Here is a 23,500-nt window from a genome sequence, read left to right as displayed (position 1 = left end):
TAACAGGTCTGGGACTCTGCATGGCTCCTCACTCTGTAAGCCAGGACAGTGCCAGTGTGTGAGGGCAACCACTGATGAACGACAAGGTGTAAATCCGGCCACGCTCAGACTCAAGGATAGCACAGGGTCATTTAAATGGGTTATTTTCTGAGAAACTCCCGTCTGATGTTCAATATTTAGAACTTAGACACATGCAACTTTTAACAAACCAGGGCAGCACCCTTCAACCTACAAAAACAGCCTCATAGAAGCCACTGGCACTTGTTGAGATTGCAAAGTAAAAGAACACAAAAAATCCAATATTTTTCTGTATTTTCTACATGCTGGCAAAAATATCGCATCACAACTTGAATCAACTTTACGTGACATGGCAGCTTTTTGGGAGTTTTTTTGCAATCGGTCTAAGTGGCTCAAATACAACATACGCATGTTTACTGATCCAGACAACATAAACGCATTTGTGCAAACTCGTTTGTCATCGCGTGATTATGTGTACAGTAAGGGCTTCGTGTGTCATGAGGTATGAGGGGACAGCAGGATGATTGGAAAGTGACTTTTCCCCACTGTGTCCCTCAGCATTTTGCTTTAAGCTGCATCTCCTCTGCAGTTGTCACAGAGCTCAGATCCCCAATCCCCCCTCCCCTCCAGCAGACTCCTTTGAGACAGATTAGGAGCCAAAGTGAGCAGCAGATTAGCTGGAAATGTGGGACACCTGGGAAATGAGCTCTGAGGGCGCAGGCACCTCGCGACGGGGCTAAGACTCAAAGCAACGGACACACACAAACAGGACGTATCCCGTGCACACTCCCGGGAAACTTGAAACACACAGGACGCTGCACCACACACACACACCTTGAGCACGCACCCAGAGCTCATTTAATTCCATCTTCTTCCGATACATACACATCAACACATAAATAAGCTGAGACCGTAAAGCAGAAAGCTACTAATAAACCCCATCTGGCCACTGCCCAGAGGACAATTTCAGCTCATGGGTGCAAGGGCTTAACCTCGTATATGTGGCACATATACAAGGCTCACCATCACAAGGTTTGGTATTTACAAGGACAAAAAGATGTGTGGAGCACTGTTCAGAATGTCAGTCAGCTAAAAATACTCTGTAAGGGAAATATTAGTCATGTAACAACTGTGTAAATTAATTTCCAACTAACTGACCTTATTTCTCATTATCTCCTTAACTTTGTCCATAAATAACACCAGCAGGCAACATGACATAGATAGAGAGTGAAATCTGTCCATGAACCCATTTTCCACTTTTCACCTTTCATACACTTTCCAAGAACTGTATTCTTGCTTTTGTTAAAAACCTAAAGCTGTGACCAATAAATGATATTAAAAAATTAGCTCTAAATAGAAACATCCTAAATGATCAACTGTCATCTATTTTTGCAAAATATTACATATGCCTCATGGCTGCAGCTAACATTTTTTAAACAAACAATTTTTTTGATAAATCTAATTAACCCAATCTGTTTAAAGTTCAAAATTACGTCTTCAAAATGCTTGAAGGCAAAAGACATTCAGCTGACAGCGCTAAACATAAACCCTCATGTTTGACAGGCTTGAAGTGGCGAACCTTTCAGATTTTTGTTTGTTGAACGTCTGAAAACGATTCATCATTTAATGCATTGTACGTGTGCTTCAGTGTTATAAGCACACACGCACACAACGCGCCACCTCACTTCTCAACCGCTCAGAAAGGCTTCTGAAGATCATCATTTCCATGTGGCGAATGTTAGTTTCTTGATTCAAACAACGCTGGCAGAGTGGCCGTTCAAGACCACAATGCTCTCATGATGATCATCAGGTCATAAATACCAAAGGGAGGGAAAAAAAAAATCAGTGAAAACTATCTTAACCACAGTATTTCCATACCGTCTGATAACTACCATCTGTCAATAAAGGAGGAAACAGAGATGAAAGGAGAATATCACTGGAGCCATGCATGCAGCACAGTAATAACGTCTGGAATTTTCACTGCACTCCTTTTTTTTCTTCTTCTTTTTTTCTTCTTTTCCCACTTTTTTTTTCAGCGCAGGGGAAAAAAAAAAAAGGCACAAATGTGGAATGGTGAAATTACAGGCATCTGAGCCAACACATATACACGCAGGGTAGGAATATGAACAAGAGGGTGGGCGGTTGTGGGGAATAAAGCGGAAAGGGTCATTTCATGCAGGCAGATCACTTGACAGCTTGCTCTCCAGAGGATGTAGGGGTCCAATCAGGTTGCTGGTGGACCCCTTCGGTACACTGAGTTGCAGATGGCTGGGGTGTGGCAGGAGGCAGGCCCCATTGTCGACATTAATCTCCATTTAAGATAGCTTGTCCTGGTAATGTCACAGATCATTACCGGGCTGAAAAAATGTCAGCTAATGCAGATAATGGTAAATAATTTGGAATTATGGCATGGTCCTCCATAATCTGGTCACTAATTGAGCCTCTGCGCTCCGAAAGGGTAATTAATTCAGTCGAATTTCTGTGGTTTATTGCATAAATGTGGGAATAGCAGATGTATGCATGGTGTTCAGTTGTTCCAAAGTAGGTAAATTCAAATTATTTCAGCTCAATAAATATGTACACCGATTAAGAGTTAATTGCTTTGTGGCACTAATTCAGGGTGGCTTTGCTAAAGCGCATCACATCACAGTTGGTAAAAATTTAAAATGTGTTTACACAACAACAGTTTCTGTTTAAGCTCCACAACCCAACCTAGCAACCGCCTTTGTTGGAGTCTATACAGCAGCCTGAAGTTCTTCTCTCCCAAACAAGCAGCCTGACCTTATTTAACATTGCATGCATGCTGAAAGTAGAGATGCCGAACTTTAACAATCATGTGACACAAAGTGCCAGTTATTGTGTTTGCAGCGGTACAAAGCTCCTGGTGGATAAAAACTACACCTTTCTTTTCAAGTACTGGCTCAGTGGGTGTACAATGTTTCGAATTTGAGACAGGTAGAGAAAGAGGAGACACAGGAGTGATCAGATGTCAAGAGTGTGAAGCTGTCATTGTCGAGGCAAACAAAAGAACGTGGGCAGCCTCCGCTAACCCTCGTCCTTGGCTTCATGGGAACAAATCACCTGCAGCATTCCTGGAAACACCCATCCAACGATGACCGGGTTTTTGTACAGTTGGTGCGAGGATGAGTCGCTGTGTTGAAGAACATTTTATTTCCCCCACTGCGGGCAGTCAGCTCATGCATTCCACACCACTCATCCACTATACCACAGCTCTCTAAGCCTATGATTCATACATTTATTTTTAAGGCATTTGCGGAGGACTGTGTTTACACTTCGTGCTCTCCTAGACACACCGATCGATGCGTCTGAACTCTTTATGAGTTTTGACTGGGGCTGTCAGAGCCTCGGCCTCCCAAACCCCCAAATGCGCCCTTTTCTCAAGGACAGCCAGTTGCTAGGGCAACAGGAGCCATTGCCATGTAAGGCAGCTTCCCCGCTCCGTTCCGCAGGCTGCACCCGGACCTCAGAGCCCTGATCACAGCCTCAGACTGCTGATGACAGTGGGACTGGGTGGAGGAAGCAGGGTGAGTGGAGGCAGAGGATATGGGGTGGAAAAGGTAGAGGAAGGAGAGCGGTGGGACGAATGGATGATAAATAACCTCGGCGACCCGCTGAAGACATACAGCGTGTTGGTCTACAATTCACACACTCGTCGTGGCAGTGATAAGAAGCAATCCAGGATGAATTATGCTGCCCAGCCGTGAAATAAACAACCCATTAAAATTGCCTCACTGTTTCGGAATTTGTAAAATATCATCAGCTTCATGTAGATTCCAATCTTCCTTATCTGGTTCAACAGCCAGCATTTATTTTTTTGCCCAAAATAACAGCCCCAGGAGCTGGCATCCCGGCCAGCACAGGTGAGAGGCAAGCTGGGCGGCAGTGCTGGTGCAGTCCTTTGTGCCTGGAGGCAGATGTAGGAAATAGCTGACAGAGGCAATCACAAGTCTGTATGTGTCTTTTTGTGTGTCTGTGTTTGTAAAGGACAGCGCAGAGAGCAAAAGAGAGCAAGACAGAGTTAGAGAGAAAGGGAGACGAGGACGGGGGAGGAGGGGAGGAGAGGGGTGGGTGGCTGTACCAGAATCCAAACAAAGGCAGCAAGCGGCAGCTCCGAGCTCGGCGACAGAGGCTCCCTAAGGTGCAGTCTAGCTGATGGACAGGTGGCATAAAGGGGCTGCGTGTTGTCCAGTCAGTAGGGACAAGGGGGGGTGTCACAGCCGAGGAGGAGGGGTGGGTGTAGGAGGGGAGGAAGGATGGGAGAGGGGGTGGCATTGCAAGGAGCAGCTGGTGCTGAATCCTGTCACTGTCCCTGTGTAACCCTCCAATGCACATATACAAACACACAAAGAGCGCACACACACACACACACACATGCACACTTCAAACAAAGCGCAAAAGATAAACAGCACCCCGAGCCGGACTGCAAGTATCATGTTCAGAGACCGGATTTTATATCTCCTGCCATCCCTCCCTGGAGTGTATTTATTAAAGATTATATCAATTCTTCTGACCACAAGCATTTAATGAGGCAGCAGGGAGTCTGAGCAAATTCTATTATCCATCTGATCTACAAGAGGAAAAAAACAACAGCTGTAATACGCCTATTTTGTGCGCATGCATGCGTCCAAAAAGCACACACACACAAACACACTTCACTTGAGAATTTTGTAAGTATGAATAATTGTTCTCTCAGCCAGTCAGTAAAAGGACACATTTTAATATCTTCTCTTGGCAGGCTTCTTGAGCTTTTTGTAAAAAAAAAACAACAACAAAAAAAGCTGAACAGCAGTTGTATAAACTGTCCCACAACTATGACAATTTTTTTTAAAGTCTTCCAAATGTGCTCAGAATAAAACTACAGAAAACTGCACCGCTCATGCAGAGGCAAATTCTCTGATCTGATTATGTGACTCAAATCAGGCTTACTTGTCAAATGGATAATAAGCTCATGAAAACTCAAACCATGACATGCCATGGGAGACTTAAACCACCAAAACAAGATTTTCCTGGGTATTAAGACTCAAAGGATGCAACCTGAAGGATCAAAATCAAACATTTGTGCGGACACACACACACCCACACACACCCACACACACAAATGCACACATACACTAAACACATCTAAAACCTCTTCCCCTGCACCATTACACCTGCTCCTGAAAAGGCTGGTATTGTTGGGAGGAGATTCATTTGAAGGCTTTAATGGCTGCTACTTGGAGGTGGAATACATTAAATAGCCCAATCATGGCTACAGAGTGAGGTGGTGGCCCAAGCAAATTTATACTGAGTGAATAGATCGACTAATTAGCCTTTAAATATGTCATTGATTCATCTAAAACAAGGGATCCCTGCGCTATTCATCTGCCCGCTCTACGTCTTCTCCCCTTCTATGACTACATCCTTAACCCTGATAAAGGAGGGGCTTGGCTGCCTGGTCTGCCTTCCATTTGTCCTAATCAATGGAGGCTGTTCAGCCCAGACCCAGGGGTTCAGTGAAATTAAGTACCCAGCTCACACAGCAAAGGATCAGGATGATGTTGGGGCAGTGGTGGTGGGGGGGGCTGTTACCTTGGTAACTCTACTGCTGCCGAGTTTCCCCCAATATATTCCTTCAGTCAAACTCTTCTCCTGTTAGGACGGTTTGCAGCAAAATGGCTACTATCTAAGAACAGTGATGCGCTCTCCACGAGTAAACACGCCTGTGGGTTGTGTTTAAAGAAATATACTTCCTGGTGAATAGCCCACAAATCGATGCAGACAAACCTTTTCAGATGCAGCATAACACCGCTGTAAACATATGAGTACTATTTTGTGTGCAGTACAGTATTTCTAACCTTGGATGCTCATTGCAAACAAATTCCAAGCATTAATTAATTAGCTGTACGACACAGTGACACGAGAAACAGATTACTCCATACTGTTGCACTTTATTGCTTCGCATCCTTTACATACATAAATGGTTTTATTCCGTTTCTATCTTGTGGTGTATTTCAAAGAATAGATAAACAGAAGAGACAGGCAGGTGAGCACGTCTGAAGGTCTGAGCAGGATAAGTCATATTCTATGAAGATTAAATGTAGAGATAACCAAAGATGTTTCTACATTCACTCACAAAGTGTCTCCTCACATGATGGAAATGTTTTTACTACCAGGTGCAAATGCTTCAGAGTCATTCATTTGAATTTATCTTTTTTTTAAATTTTGATTTGTAATATGCTTGTCTACTGAATCAGTTTAAGTAGCTTTCCTGGTTTCTTGTTTAAAGTTATATCAACATTATTTTTAGGATTTACATCATTCACTTTACCCGTCACTGGTTTTAATGCTGTGGCAGACCATTGCGTCTTTACCTGTTGGTTTGGAACAATCCTGCAAACAGTTAAAGTAGTTTGGACCCTGGTTTATCTGAAACTCCTGTTTCAGTTACGAGGTTGTGAGGAAACTGCTTCATCTCTGTGCTGGCTCCCATCCTGGAAGATAAGGTTTTGATTTATACCTAACACATGCCTGAGAGTCTCTGATGAGGCCTGTATGTCAATCATCCTCAGTTAAGACGTTATTAGTCATATGACTACATTTCATGCATGTCACATACATACGTATATAACTCTAATGCGACCCACCTAGCCTGAAGGCATAGCTGTCCCCTTGACACAGCTTGGCACATTCCAGTAGTGCATATCTGACATATCCATACAGGCCAGCACATATCATCTTTGACGTTAATGCCAAGGTGCTGAAAAGGTCATTGTAAAAATATAATGGTTGAGTAGATGCCTCTTCCTTCTGGGGGACAGCTACTGTATTTACTCATAAGCTGACAGTCATGTGAGTCATCGTCTCTCTATCCATTTGTGCCCTGTGCACACAAGAAATTTACAGCAGTGGAGAGCAGCAACTATTCAACACACGCATATACTTGCATATACTGAAAACAGACACACATTAGGATCAAAATCCAGTTTTGCAGCCGTAATGGTTGCCAAATGTTAGTGAAGGTGTAAGAAAAGTTTAGGCAGCTTGAGTAAGGGCCTGCAAAAGGATGACTGGCAGATTAGTCTTGGGTTCCTGGAGGCAGCAGGATTATCCGAGGGAGGTTAGTGGGGGTCATGTCAGTTGCACTCGGGCTAAAATCCCCATCCACTGCACACATAGACGAAATGCAATGTTAAAAAAATAAATAGAAGTTTTTACACATGGGCTAGTCTGGCAGAAACGCCACATAGGTGTGGTTTTCCACAGAGTGCCAGACAAAGCTGAAGAAAATTTTTGTAACATGTGTGCCTCACCAGTTCAGATTTCTGAAACCTTGATCACCTGCTCCTAACTAGTTTAAACAAATGGGGGGGAAATTATGTACAATAACTATTTCAGCACATCTGGTACAATGAGAAAAGAGGAGGGGTGAAGACACAGTTAGTCTTGCTTCGATTCATGGAAGTTTGATGAGGAAATGGGAAGGGCATCCATCCAAGACCTTCGATTTGTGGACTTCTGCCAACTCTCTTAACCAGAGATGTAGGCAATTGATTAAAGAAGGAAAGTCCTACTTGCAATCCTGGGGGTGATTTTATGGGCTCTTTCTTTAGACTACATCAACAGCCTTTGATAAGTGTATCATACTTTAAGTGTCTAATCTAACTGCCGTGATAATCTTCCGACCCCTCCCTCACATTCAATGTCAATGTTTCTGTGTCCTACCTTACTATTAACATGTCCAATTCACTGCGCAAGTGTCAACAGACATAATATTCGTCTGTAATAAAAATCAAGCATTGACATGTTTATTTTTATAGACAGAGCCACTTTTAAAAATCTTCCCGTTGGCTGCTGTGATTTTCCTGATAGAATAGGAATACAAGCTCTGTTAAGACTGGTTCCAGTGGGCACCACCAGGGGCCTCCGAAGAGGTCAAATACCGTCTTATCAGCACACTAACAGGTTCTGGTTCGACAAGCTCAATTAGCTAGTGCTTAGTGCACTGTATGAGAAGACCACGCTCTCAGCACGAGGCCCATATCAACAGAACCAGGGAGATGACAGACAAGCCGGGCCCACAAAGGCCCGATTGTACTGGGCCCTGGAAGGTCGGTGAATGGGTAAAGAAGGAGGAAGGACTTATGTTCTCAGGGGTTTTGTGATGTGGCTGATAACAATCTCCCAGCTGAATGACAATGCCACTGTAGAAAGTCTTCTGGATAAATTACTTCCATTGAGGTCAAAATCCTGAAATGAGCACAACAGCAAAAATAGCATTGAAAAATGAATTTTAAATGAACGATTGTAGGATTGGAATTGAAAACACACTGAATTTAATAAGTTGATTAATTTTGCACACTAGGATTTACTGACAACACCTTTCAAGGGGAAGGTGTTTTTCTTGGAAGGGCGAAAAGATAAATGATGAAGTGTTAGTGCATGTCATTTGACTGTTTCGATCGAACGACAACAGTATTCCTGGATCTCAACTGCTCTGAATAACATACCAGTGATCCTGTTAAAGCCCATCCCTCTTGCAACACTATCCTGACAGATAACGAGGCGCGTCAGAGTCATGATTTCAATCATAGTCAGTCATTCAGTAATGGGCAGCCTGCCTGCTGGCATGGCGTACACGCAGATGGAATTTAAGCCATCTTTTGCCAAGCTTTCATTGGCCCTTTTCCCCATTGCCACACTTTAATAGCAGCGAGGTACAATACTGTGAATGATCCGTACTTAATCATGCCGCTCGCAGGCTCAATTGATTCTTGTAATCTCGCAACTTTGCAGCATGTTGAGATAAAACATCTCCTGTCGGCCTTGAGAGCGTACACAAACATTCAACGCTGTGATGAAAATTTCATAAAACAAGTGCTTTAGTATGCACTCGTATAGGGATCATGCATAGGCGATGGATGTGTGCGTTACCATGAATACACGATAGCTCCTTGACCTACGCAACAGAACCAAGATATCTCCACTCAGACGCTGTGACTGTCTTCCCTCTCCAGACTCAACACAAAAGCCACACCAAAAGAAAAGAAAAGAAAAAAAAAAAACTACTTAACTACAAGCAATCTGTTGAAATAGGTCATTATGGTGGAGGCATGCTGTGAATGCACCACGTCCCCAAATCAATACGTGAATTGCTATATTTAGTAAGAAGGTCGCAAGGAGGAGTTATCAAGACTCTACAAGGAACGAATGACATCAATGTATCAGTGCTGTGCTTGAGTGGAGCCCGCTCATTTTAGATGCAGATGGCTTCAAAATGTCCTCTCTAGCGAGGGTTACTCTCTGTGGAAGGTTGAGATATCCCTCATGATGGCTGAAAATGTCGCGTTCTGTTCAGTGTCAATGTCATAACATTAACCTTCGAGGTGCGACAATCAGACGGTTTAAAGAAACATCTGGCACATTGTTATTATTCCAATAAATATCTAATATTAATATCTCATGTTGGGTAACAATCATTTATCAGTTCAAAGATTATAATAACTGCAGTATCAGTGTGCACAGATGCTTCTGGTATGAGTTAAACAAAACTCTGAGTATAGATTTCAGGAATTGTGCGAACAGATTTTAAGTAGTTAGTCAGATTGTTTTTCTTACCTCTTAAAAGTCATATCCAAAAATTTGTTTTGTTGCTCCATCTACATTAACCAAAACAGCAGGAAATGCCCACACAATCTGTCCATGCAAGACCTATGCTTGCACGGGTGAAGACAGTCAACAGTGGACTTTAGCACTGAAAAACCAAATTCATACTCTGAGTTAACACATGCCCATCCTAAAATGAGCCAGTTTATATCTCGCTACAAGCAAACCTGGATCCACTCTCTTGCCAAGTGCATGTTATTTACTGTGGTCACGAGAGACATGTAGGTCCACACTGTATCTTGACCCTTCCCTCTAAAACTCTCTTCTTTCCATCTGACCAGCTCACTGTTTGGTTTTAAGTCCGTCTCCCTGCGAGCTGACAAGGTCTGTCTTTTTGTTTAAGGCAAAAATCCTCAACATCGTCATGACTTTGCACGGCGGAAAAAAAAAAAAAAAAGCTGAGACAAGGGGGGGAAGCAGGATGAAAACAACCTCATTAATAACTGTGACTAATGTATTCCAGACATTTCTTTAAGCCTGTTACTTCACAGAGGAGAGATGCCCGGACCGCGAGGGGAGGCAGCGGCGGATCTGGTGCGTGTTGAGACGGTGCCACACAAAGTCGGTTGGCGGGGTGTAATGAAAACACCCTGCACATGAAAACGCACTGATACCCTCGCCCCCTACCCCACCCCACCCCCGCCCACCTAAAAAGTGAGTAGAACTCTGTCGAGACCACACAGCTTTGAGATGACCACAATAAACCAGAACACTGGTCCCAGCACGAAGTGAGCATTTCCCAGGCATCAATACGCTGCGAGGCCAATCCGGGCTTTGTAGTAAACACTGGCGGGTGGTAAATGTCTAACCGGAGAAGCTGGGTACGTGATTTTTCTGTTTAGCCTGTTGAATGTGCCTCTGTTTTAGTGCCTCCACTTTGTCTCTCGCTTTGAGTCGTATAGAGTTTGATCTAAACATTTTGCAAGGCTATGAGACCATGTTTTCGGGAAATAGGAAATCAAATCCTGACCTAAAGGATCTCATATTTCTCTGTATTTCATGTCAATACTAAAAACCCAATATTGACTGCAGAGGAATCACAGTATCAAGATTTGATTAAATGAACCGTGGTACGTTTTGCAAGATATGAATCGATTCCTCAAGTGCATCAGCTGCTCTTATTCCATTTCTCCTTTGGCCACTCTAAATGCACAGTATGCAAAGCTTCATTGTAAAATGTGCAAGTGTAAATTGTAAGCGTCCAGAATTTGCGTGGTCTACAACCACATGAAATTAAAAGACTACAGTTCAGCTTAATAAAAAGAGATTAGGAAGTAATTACTATCTAATTTTCAAACATGATGGGAACATAAAACATGATTGATAGTATCTCAGCACTGTACTTAAGCTCATGCTGTGAAGTGCACAGGAAGTAATGTTATTTTTCCACACTAGGCATAACAGAGCAGCCTTCTCATTAGCTAGTTGTTTACAGTCTCACCTCCTTCTCCATATAAATTCAATATAAACAGAGAATCCCTAAAGGCTTTACAGTATAAACTGTGGCAAAATAGCACTAATCACAGCGCAAAGACCTGGAGGTGGAAGAGAAGAACAGGAAGGAGACAGAGGGAGCACGGTGAGATTATTCCCACCCATAAACCACCGGTACATAATATAGTGCACTGCTACGAATATTCCTACCGACTAGATAAGGATTAGCCTGGCGGATTGTGCTATGCCTTTCATCTTCTAAAGCACAGTTTAAAAAGAAGGGAAAAAAATCAGTATCCTTTAGATGAACCCGGGTCTTTATAAGAGTTGTAAGAATGAGAAAAACCGTGTCGAACTGTACCTTTTAGCCAAAAGCTTGGGAATTCCACAGGAGAGTGGAACAGCTCATTATATTGAGTAATTTATTTGCTTAGCGGGTGCCCAAGGGGGAGTAAAAAGTTTTAACATCCAGAAAATTCTGTAAGTAGTCCATTTACAAAGCCGAGCTGTCCCCCGCAGCCATGAAACACCATCCCCCTCAAAGAGGCTTCAACAATTAAACCAGGCCAAGATTGTTTGCCTGCCCAGCATCAAGTGTGCTCATCCTGCACAATTACAGTCTTAATTGAGTACTCTGATTAAAAAACACTAAAGGAGGGAGTGAGAACACTGAATACAATGACAGTGTGTGATGGGAAACAAAACTGCATCTTGAAAAAAAACAAACAAAAAAACAAAACAGATATGGAGCATGGAGTAAAGTGTCAGTGTCAGACCACACACTTCCTGTCTTTACTGTGTAACAGCAGGGATTTCATAACATAAGACTTCCACTATTTTTACCTGGGCTGGCAGCATGACTCTCGGGATGGCATTGTCAGTGCACTGGTCCACTTTGGGCCTGAGATATCTGAAATGTGGTGCAGATATTCATGGTGCCCCGACTCTCTCCCAGCCTTGTCAACAGGTGGAAGTTTTAACTCACTCCATGAAATATCCCAACATCTACTAGATTGACAGAATTCATGGTTCCCAGACATTAAATGTTTAAACTTTGACGATTCCCTTACTGTTACAACTTTTGTGCTGCCATTGCTTGTGGTTTTTAAATGACTAGTAAAATGCACAGATGACGATTTTAGACACACTTTCATACCATCTTTAGGAAAAACTAAATAACTGTTGATTTTTGGACATTTCATCAAGCAGAATCACCTGGCCACAATTTATTTATTTTTGGCCAATACTTTGTTTTGCAACCAAATACTACCAAACACCAATCATCCACAGCAGTACTTGAAGTTTCACGCTAATTATTAATGGTGTGCAGCGTGCTATACACTAAGTTGGTGAACATGAATGACATTGTAGCTCTTTAACATGAACATGTAAGTCATTGTGCTCATATTAGCATACTGACACCACACTGCCTAAATAAACCCACACGGTGCCACTAGCCTGGCTGCAGACTTTTAGTTTTTATTCACATGGTAAAGATTGGCTGGGACGTAGTCTTCTAATGTAATTGAATCTGGGTTGAAATCAGTGAGCAGGTGTTACCCTTTAATCAATATCTCTCGGGCCTCAACACTTTCTGTCGTATTTCTTTCTGCAGCAGGCCTAATGAACAAAATATTATTCACCTGGATTCCCCCAGAAGTCAGGAACACACAAGTAGTAACCTGGCAAAGAAAACAAAGCACAATCCTGTAGTAGTCATTCTCGACAGGGGAGAGCTTAACTTTACACCGACGGGGCTTTAGAGGCATGTGTTCAATTTCAAACTCAATACCACTCCGAGGTCTCCCGGGGAGGCTGATGACAGAAAACTTTGCTATACCAGTCCAAGTTTTGAGTTGACATTAGCCTGTGGATTTCTAAACATTTCGGAATTAAATCCAAAAGTAAAATAAATATCAGCATAAACTGCTTGATTTGGTTGTTGACTTTGCTCAAACACTGCAGAGGCCCCACTGGCTTCACAGAGCCTGTGTGGACACAATCACCTCATAGGGATTCACTGAGGTTAACAGAGATGTTTCCCTTGAATCCAAGGATACTTTACTGTTTGTTGGCTCTTCTTATTTGGTCTCAGGCAGTGGAATTAGCAGTTAATTTAACTCAGTCTTTTTGTTTTCCTCTGAGAACAGCAGGGTGTACTTTCTGAATCTAAATCACTTTTGATTGCCAAGTAATTAAATGTGCAGGAATTCATCTTAATGACACTGCGAGGGAGATGTATCGACAGCACGGAGATTTACAATGCGTGCTGACTCATGCTACAAAGCAAAGTGGACTTCAAAGTGTCCGGCATCTAATGCAATAGATGTACAGCAACAGAGAGTGTTCATTTACATCAATTTGCTGAGTATCAGATGCATATTTTAAGTACTGTACAGCATTGTTTCTATACAGAAGAGGACAAAATGCCTATTTCTCAGAATATAGTCATAATGTGTACTTTTTTTTTTCTTTTTTGAGAGCCAAGGAAAGCAGCATTATTTATAGTTTAACAACCACACTTGCTTGAAATTATATAATGCGGTTTGAAAGTAGCTGCATCAGGAAATCTTCCAGGTGTAGATAACCAACCAAGTAAAAACATCAGAATCACAAAACACTAGATTTAGGAAGTTTAAGGCATTAATATTGCCTCTCTGTGATGTCTTACTTACTTACGAACAAAGGCGATGATTTCTCCAGGTTACTAGTGCAGCAAGTTGACGGGCAGTGAGGCATGTAGCCGAGAAAGAAACTTAGTGTGCCCCTGTTAATACCCTTCACCCACCCTCTTCCCTTTGCCTTTCTATTTGAGTCTATCTCTTCCCACCTTTCACTTGGCCTCACCAATGCAGCCATTTAATCTTTAATCACCTGAAGTTTAACACGGGGGAGGGATCCTTGCTGGTGGGTGATGTTACTTATTTTAGAAGCCATTATAGCTATTATAGCTCTGGAGCGTCTCCTCCATATGAGACTACAGTTACACTGTATAGTTACATAAGATTCTGCTGTCAGACTTTCTTCTCAAAGGAACCAACTATCAAATAATTCAAATGAATGAAACGGCAACATAATGAATAGCTGGCGAATTATATAACTAACAGATGTCGTTGTAATTTCTTCGCAGCATTAAGGGACACATTCATACTGAAGACACGCTGCAAGATTATCTGCGATACTGTGGGGCTGAATAACCGTCCAGTGCAAAGCTGGATATAGACTCGACGCTTTCAGCTTTCTGAGCGAGCGATCGAGAGGTTAACTGCATGCGAACAGGTGTGCTCATCTCTTGGACGCTGTGGCTGCGGAACACACGTGGCAATTCGAACCAATGTCAGGAATGGGTGCGCTTTCTCTCCGCTTTCACTTTTACATAGCTCCAATGTAGGTCAGCAGCACACAACACAACACACCACAATTTTCTCTCAGTGTTGACTGAGTTTTACATCATTGGAAAACAAGGTCACTGATACTCGAGAGGGATTCCTGTCTTTAACACTGAGCTCGATTGTTTCTCATCTTTTATCCAGACAGATGCTTGATCCATCAGTCTCCCTTAGCCAAGAGAGCGACTTGATTCCTCTAGCAGGACACGAGTCGAGGACATCTGAGAGAGCGAGAGAGAGACAGAGCACATGGGGATGTTTTGACAAAGCCTCGGCCTTGTCCCTGATGAGAAAAGAGAGGCCCGTGGAAGGATCGGTATATTGCACAGCTCTCATTTCCAGCACAGCCTGTCCAAGGCAAATTTATCATGAACAAAACCATAAGGTCTCAGAGTTGTCACCCTGCTTCGCTTTCATAGAGAAATACCAGAAAACTGTCTGTCTGTGGTATCTTGGGGGCTCAAAGTGAGATAGGTATAGGTGTTGCGAGAAAGAACCAGACCTACAGGAAGCCTCTGCAGCCGAACAAGATGACCAATAATGTGAAAAGAGGTGCTGGGATTAGAGGAGGTCATACCATCTGAATTTGAGATTCAAAAGATGGTGTGGGATAATGAGGAGTGTGACGGAGGGGCATATGGAGCAGAGGCCGGCATGTGCAAAAACATGTGGAAAACGTTTAAAGGCTTAACAGGCCATGATCTTTGAGTTCAGGGAGATTCGCAGGGATCGCAGGTCACGTTATCACATCCGCATATGATGAATGTGCTGTGAAAATGAGGATAATAAAGTGTGTGTATGAGTATACAATGTCCTTGCGTATACACATGACTGCTTACTATAATTTGATTTGAGCGCTTTAGATACAGTAATGCATATATACAAGGGCTGTATAGAATGTGTCTTTCTAATAGGAGGTTTTTAGACCCGCTCTCTCCTCATTAGAGGCTCCCCAACTCTCTCTTTTTCTTGTTTTCCCACTATATGGATGTGTGCAGGGTGCAGAACAGACAGAGAAATAGAAGACTGGAGAACGGGGGGGAAAAAAAAAGCACCTGGCCATACTGAAATCCCATCACAGTGGGGAAGAGGGAATAAAGGCTCCTGAATGTTCCCTGGGGCCTCTGCGGACAGAATGACATGTCTTAGAGCCTGCCTGTTCGCCTCCTGCTGTTACAACATCCTACGCTGTGTACAGACCAAAGAGGCCGCCACCATCAAATACACACTACAAGCTTTTAATGGGGTCTAAATGAAAAGATCAAGAATGGAAATCGAGGGATGTTGCCTAAGATGCAGATATTAAGTCATGTTGTCTGTGATGCCATTTAACAGGCAAATGTTGCAGTAATGAACATCTGCTCAGGCGCTAATTTGTATTCCTTATGCTTAACTAAATGGCTCCTAACAGCGGCTGAAGCAGCCGTCAGTATACGGGAGCAAGTGTGGCTTTTGCCTTAACATAATATCGTGTGAATGCCTATTGTGTAGGCAGATTGTTGACATTTTGGTCCATCTTCCTTATTTAATTCTCCCCCACACTCAGTCCCCTCGCTCTCTCTGTTACTGCAGCCCAGTGCAAACCTTCCTTCATCTTTGTTTGCACATTGCACAATGCAGCAAAAGCCTTGAGGGGTTGTGTGTGTGTGTGTGTGTGTGTGTGTTTTGTTTTGTTTTGCTTTGTGTTCTGTTCCAGCACAGAGGACAGTCATCCAGTCATCAGCATGGCTGTTCCCCACGTGCACTGTTAGTCAATTAGAGCTGCCATTAAAGACAGAGGCACCGAGGGAAATAAAGACAGCAGCGTGGATTTGTCTGTGCAACGCTGATTTCCATCCTTAAACCCTCTCCAGACGAAGAGACTGCAATAATTGGGATTCTGACAGTGGGTTAGGGGGTGGGGGGAGAAGACTCATTTCCTGCTTTCACCTCCTCCCCACCACCTTTTCCATGCAATCACGTCTATCCAATCACATCTGCCCAACACCTACCTTTACACTCGATCCCCCTTACTGTCTTTATCTACAGCTACACCGGGCTTGAAGACTTACTGAAGCCTTTCCCCGTTAATCTAATTGCTCTGGTGCAACTGCAGGAACCTTGCAACTAAGCTCCTGCTACCACTGATGCACATTTCACCAGGAGGCTGACATTAGAGGCCCTTGTGTTGTTTCAAAGTCTCCACACTGTGACCTAAGAAATGCTTACCATTCATGCAACTTTTACTGTGAAGTCTGTTGTGCACATTCAGTAGAATTTGCTATAGGATATCTAAATGCTGAAATGTGGCTGCATTGAAGTGTGGAGACAATGTAGAAGAAGTGAGGATTTTATTATTTTTAGGCAGATCTGTTATACATTAAGGATTTAACATTATAAACCGAGTGTTGGAATGTTAATGCAAAATGTGAACATCAGTAGCAAAACACTGTGTTAAAAAAGAAAATTATATGTTTATGTAATGTAATAAAATGTCAGGCAATTCTTTCTACTCTCTAGAACTCCAATAATTCTTATTTGTAATTGGTTCGGCCATAAAAAATCCCTTTTCACAGTGTTATTTCCACCTCGCATGACTGCAAGTGTGTGTAAAATATGTAACAGTTGCACTTGTTGACTCTTCTCCCTACAAATCTGGGCCACAAGGCCACACAAACTCCACTGCTCGCTCCGTGATGCTTTCCTTTTTCTCTCTAAACATAGTCAGTGACGAAAACATAACCGAGACTAGAATCAACTTGTTGTTATCGCTGTGATGGATTGTCTCCATCTGAATCTTCGCTCCTCAATAACACGAGCCACGCTCCCACAGTCGAGACCCTTGAACTCACAATAGCATGGGGTTAGATGATCAGATTACATTGAAAAAACACACATGGGCATTGTTAAGGGAGTTTGCAATTCCACCCATGAACATGGCTTTCATTGTGCCCCGCTGAAGAGAATGCCTTTCATTCTGGAGCGAACAGCAAGGGCAAACAGGACCTCATGTGTCTCTGTGGTGCACCATCTCCTCAAGGCTCTGACGGGAAATCAGATCTCTCTTTTCACGGCCGTCTCTACTGAAAGACTCTGGTATGGTTCCTTTACTCGCAGCACTTCTTAGAGAGGAAACTTAATCTTCACTCGTAAGACAATTGAAGAGGGGGAAAAAAAAGGCCTCAGCAATTTGATGTAAGCACCCCCTTCTACTGTCAATATTTTGACAGATTTCATGACAGCATAATTATTTGCCGGGATCCCTGCCAAGGGTTTAATTGTTACATGCGTAATTACACGTTTAGTTGAAGAGATGTTGGAACAAAACATTGGTTGCATTATTAATATTACACTACAAATGGTGCCTTTCATCTTGACTGCTTTATGCTGTCTCTGTGGCTCCATAATCCAGCCATGAAAGAGGATATCTTACAAACCCTCTGAGGGCACCTCTAACAAATCAATTCATTACCCCATAATATCGGCAGGCAAAGGCGCATCTTTCGTAGATCAATTCATTATCCAACCTCTGGCAGCTGAAAGGCGGTGGCTGACCACAGTTTCAAGCGCTGATATCAGCTTTCAGTTTAGGAGGATGACTAAAAAGCAGACGGGCTGGTGGCAGCCTTCCATTAAAAGGGCTTCTGAACAATGGGTGAACCACAGAATAGTATCATTTTTAACTGTAATAATTTCGTTTTCTCTCTTGGTAAAACACATGATTCCCAATTGTTTGTGCTGAGGCTCGGAATTATTCTATAGAGCCGCAAAATCCATCTCCGTGTAAGCTGCACTCGCAGGTAATGCATTCTTCTCATAAAGCCTTAATATTAGTCACTGCATCATGTGATCAAGGAAGACACACAGCGGCAGAGAAAACGGTCAATGCACAGGAGCATGCGTTGTGTGAGAATCACTACAGTGCAGTATCTCAAGCTGTAACTTCCCCTACTGCAGTGGTGCAGATGAAGAAGAGAGCATGTGGTCAGAGAAGTGTTCACTATATGAGCCTTGACTAACAAAGCCTTTGCACAGAAAGTAAAGAGAAATAAATACAAGGGGGATCAGGAGTGGAAGGTGAGACCTTTTTTTAGTCAAAAAAAATCTCATGCCCAGCTGTGAGGATATGAAGTGGATCAACATGTTCTCCCTGAGCGGACAACATTTAATTGTATAATCCCATTTAGCTCAAAAAATGCCATGACTGAGGACACCCCTGAGATGTTCCAATCCACCACATGCAGTGAATTACATGTAGGTCAGAAAACAAGCAGATTTGTGTAATTATGCATGGATGTGGATTCAGAGTAGCAGAGTTGCTGCACCAGAGAAGCTTTCTTCACGCGCCTCTTATTGGCCTGTATTCCTAAAGGAGGAGCTGGTGCCTGTCCTCATTAGTAGTCATCGAACGGGCCTGGCAGTGTTTGTGAAGCAGCACCCATCACGTTTCCCCTCCCAGCACACAGACACTGGGGGACGTGCTGTAATTACAGGCGCACATAAGAGAGGCAGCGACACACCGATCTAAAACGCAGGTGGGTGGTTTGTTGTGCAGGGCTGGATCAGCACGGTTCCAGTCTGCAGGCTACACGCTGTCATGCTGTTTCAAGTGATCAAGATCTCTAAGCACGTTGACCAAATACCACCTGCCAGAGCGCGGATAGGGCATGGCACAGGTAAATGTTGGGCACATTGATGTTTTGAAAAGCCAAATCAATTTGCCTGTGAGGGATTCCAATTGACAGGAAAATGCAGGCAATTTTGAAAAATATCCTCTTTGTCCTGCTGGATGGGAGGAAGCATTCTACCGAGGGGAAAAAAAAAAAAAAAAAAAAGATTAGCACTGAATTTTACAGATTCAAAACTGCTGCTCTTATTTTCTTTGAATTTCTGTTAGGCATGACTTCTGTTGCATAGAGAGGTGTTTCTCTGTGGTTAGATGCCAAAACGTTTTAGATCTGTTTAATTATGAGGGGGAAAAAATCAGTTATGGAAAAAAGGCCCCGCACAATATTGTACTAATAAAATCGCATTTTATGCAATTCTTTCATGCCACATCAATGGATTATTTATGTTTTTTAATAGTCTAGAGTTTTAACTGCAGATGTGCAACAACATTTGCTTTGTTCCCTGACAGGCAGTTGTGAATTTAAAACCAAACACCTGTGATGAACAGCTCCCATCCTTGCACGGCAGCTCAGAGGAACTAAACTAAACGCGTTCTGCAGTAACGACTTCCAAAGGCAGCTGTGCATTTTCAGCTCAAACCCTGGTGAGAATTATCATCCGCAATGCTATATTTCACAGTGTATTACTGCTGAATAATAGCAAGATACGGGGAAGATTATATATTCTTTTACAGAGACAAGATGATGGCTTTAGTTGAATAATATACAGAATTCATACCTGCTATTGTTGTTTTGTTTTTTTTAATATATATGAACATATATCACTAGATCATACCATCAATTGAATGGGAATGAAAACATCCTTGGAACGCATTACAGTGGAGAGTGCACTACCCGGCAGGATAGTACTCTTTGGTGGTTGGATTATTCTGTTATGGTGGTAGAGCCGACTGATTCATTAGGCTTAGGGGATATGGTAAAAAAATAATAAGGGCAAAACATACCTCGACAAACAGTCCCATTTTCCACAGCCTCGTTCCCAGCCTTGCACATGCAGCGCCCGATGGGTACCATCCACTCCCCGTCCCCATTGCAGTACAGCTTAATGGGCACATCCACCTCCTCTGCATTGGGGATACAAACACCCCTCGCAGCCACCAGGGAGGTGCTCTCCGCTCCCGATAGCGTCTCCTGGAACAACGCCCCGTTAGTGATTTTACGAGGACACTTCCGGTAGAAGACACGAACAGCGATGAGCGACATGCAGCCGCCATAGTCCTGGAAGGCCAAGTAGAAGCCATTTTTCGACACAGGGCCGAAGCTTCGAACCTCCGTGTTGATCATCATCACTCTGCCCCCAAGGTCCACCTGGGAGAAGCTCTCATCCGCCGCGATGGTGTCGACCTTGATCCAGGGGTTCTCCATCCAAGCTGGTGAGGTTCTGGTGGCTGTGTCAGCATCTGATTCATAGTAATAAAGGTTAAAAGTCTCTTTACAGGAGCCCGGTACGTTGGGGATGCTACTGCAGTCCCTCACAGAGAATTTCATCTCCACGTGGATCCGTTGCGCACCGCGACGCCGGATGTATTTTGTCCGTACCCAGTTGTTCTGATTGTTGTCGAAAACATTACAGACTTGGTACGTCCGGATGGTGTTCATGTTTTCATCGTAACCGCTCACCTCCTCCCACTGTTGATGAAGAACACAGAAAAATAGCAAATTAACATTTTTTTCCATTTGCATTTCTTGAAAAGGAGTTTGACGTCAATACAGAAAATAGTGGGGCGGGAAAAAACCCAACAAACACTTGGTAATTAAGGCACATAGTTAGCCTGATTCATTCAATTAAGTGCAATTCAGCTGTAAAGCAGTAAATGGTCTGCATGTTTTCCATTATAGAAAATGTCATAAAGTTCTGATACCTATTTTCCAGCAATTACAAGTATGTTTTCATGGGCATTTTATAATAGCTTTGATTACTGGGAGAAATCAGCTTTAGGCAATATTTTGATTAAATTGATTACACGGTGAGAAGAAACATGATATCTCTGATAACTCACTTTAAAAGGATGCATTACATGAGTCTTAAGGAACAAATGAGAACCAGGCCTCCCAGTGTGTCCTCCTGTATTTCAAGGTAATACTCATTTGTTAACAAGGCTGCACACTGGTTACTTATTATGGACGTTCCAGCTCACAGCTTTTACTGAGCCTATAGATTACCTGCATTAAAGTTCACTGTTGGCTTATCTTTTTCAGTCTAATGCAACAACAGCTCAGTCATTCCTAAAGCCCAAGTTTAAGGACATTTTAGAGCAGGGTATGAATGAGTGTCATCTATTAACTGGCACTTTGTACTATGGCTTACTTTGACAGTAAAAGCCAGCAGACAGATGAAGGCACTAAGTAGTCCCAAGAGACTCCTTTGGCTTTCAGCATTAATCAGTTTGTTTGTTTTATTAATCTTTTCAAAATGTAGTGTAGATGCCATCAAGCGTGAACCCTCTGAACCTCAAAACCTGTCAGCAGGTCTGAAAAGCATGCTATCTGTTTTGTTTTTTTTAAGTCTTCGGAATTACACCATTTATCATAACAAGAAACTGTAGAAACAGGAGCAATAGTCGGATTTTCAACTTGCCAACGGTCCTTGAGTAATTGTGTCTGCCTTCCAGTCACAAATCTACGCTTAAAAACATAAGTGTTGATCAGGATCAACATTATTCTAAGAAGACATAGAAAATAAAGCTAAACTTTGTTTCTACATGTCTTATTTAACCCTGTTTAGGACTTTCATGTTGCCATACATAGGAGGTCTTTCGGAGTCCACTGGATCCCAAGAAAGAATATGTGCAAAATACATTTAAATACATTTTCTGAAAAGTTGACATATTTTTGGTTCCAAATGCACGACAAATGTCCCTATTTTTATATTTTAAAAAATAATAAGAAAATTCTTCAAAAATAAACCAAATGGCCTGGGGTCTGATAGATCCGAAAGTCCTGAATAGGGTTAAAAATTTGCCAAAAAGTAAACTGTTTGCACCTGATTTTATAAAAACAAAACGAAATCTCTACTCCTGGGCACAACTGAGAAGAATTAGTGACCAACCGAAACTGCAAGCAGACACATGACAAAAATTCAGGGAAGTTTTGGCTGAACTGCAGGCTGTGTTTACACAGAGCAGACAAGAGACACAGATGGAAACAAACTAAATATTTAAATAGTCAAATAAGTATACCATGTTGAACCCCCATTTTCTCCAGTATTAGTAACACCTGTGAGCACTTGGAAAAATGTTGTGCATGTTGATTTTATTTTTTTTCCCAATTTTTGTAAAATAAATAAAGAAATTTCCCCTTTATTTTTATTTTTTTATGACTCATGCTATAATTACTTAGAAGGTACTAAAGAGTTTTTTGTGTTCTCTCTATGCCTAACCATGATAGTGCTGCTTCCAAATAGTGGCAGGACTTTTCATAGCAGTGAAAAATTAGTCCATAATGAACAACACTGTGGTAGCAGCAAAAAATGCCCAGAAACTGCTTGGAGTTTAGAGTGAAAAAAAAAAAATTAATAATAACAATTTAGGCTAAAAGATTTGCATTTTAAGGTGCTAAAGCAAAAGAAAATCCTTTTGCACAAGTGAAGAGTTGTGATGTTTACCTTCTCTTTCCCATCCTGTCAATAAGGAAACCACTCACATACTGTAGTGACACAAGAGAAACTGAAGATGTGACATTCCTTGAACACAGCAGAGAGGCTCTGGTTTATGTGATAATGTGTCCTACTTTTTTATTGTTTCTTAATAGGACACATTAATAGCACACACTGTAATGGGTTATTGACATTGTAGTGAAAGCTGCTTTCACTACAGTAAAGCACAGAGGAAAACGTGACGAGAATTCGTCTACACTCAGAGCCGCACTAAACTGGCTTAATCATATTACACATATAATCATATAAAGTATAATCAAGAGGGAAATTTCACTCCAGGTTTTTATGGTGTGCTGTTCTACTTCAAAGTTTACACAATGCACAACAACTTCAGTTCTCGCTCTGACTACAGAGAGTCCAGATGCAACCTCTGTGGTTTTTCTGCCTTTTGGCCGTGGATCAAACCAGCTTTAAACACCATGCTCTCTAACCACCGCGCAGGTCGCGACCTTGACCTCGGCATCGCAGCCAAGAAAAAAAAAAAATCCTGTTCTTCCCCCTCTGAGCAACTTTGCATCGGCTGCACCCTCAACTGTTTCTACCGCTCTGCCTGTCTCCCCCACCCCCCCGCTTCACTCTTCACTTCACAGCTGATATAATTTCTCAAATTAGTGCCCACTTAGTGAGGATTTTGACAGAGTTTGACGGGTTGGGAGAAGAAAGTCACCCGTCTT

General features: G+C 42.5%; 1 protein-coding gene across 1 annotated transcript in view; it reads right to left on the bottom strand.

Annotated features, from left to right (window-relative positions):
- ephb2b (eph receptor B2b) overlaps positions 1–23,500 on the bottom strand; it is a 124,333-nt gene that overhangs the window by 45,334 nt on the left and 55,499 nt on the right. Inside the window, exon 3 of the mRNA XM_008306911.1 lies at positions 20,116–20,800. Coding sequence (XP_008305133.1) covers positions 20,116–20,800 — 685 coding nt within the window. The remainder of the gene's footprint in view (positions 1–20,115; positions 20,801–23,500) is intronic.

This window comes from Stegastes partitus, unplaced genomic scaffold, assembly GCF_000690725.1.
Source record: "Stegastes partitus isolate 25-593 unplaced genomic scaffold, Stegastes_partitus-1.0.2 Scaffold49, whole genome shotgun sequence".
Taxonomy (NCBI): domain Eukaryota; kingdom Metazoa; phylum Chordata; class Actinopteri; family Pomacentridae; genus Stegastes; species Stegastes partitus.
The sequence above is the reverse complement of the archived record's forward strand: the minus strand, read 5'-3'. Positions and strand labels throughout refer to the sequence as shown.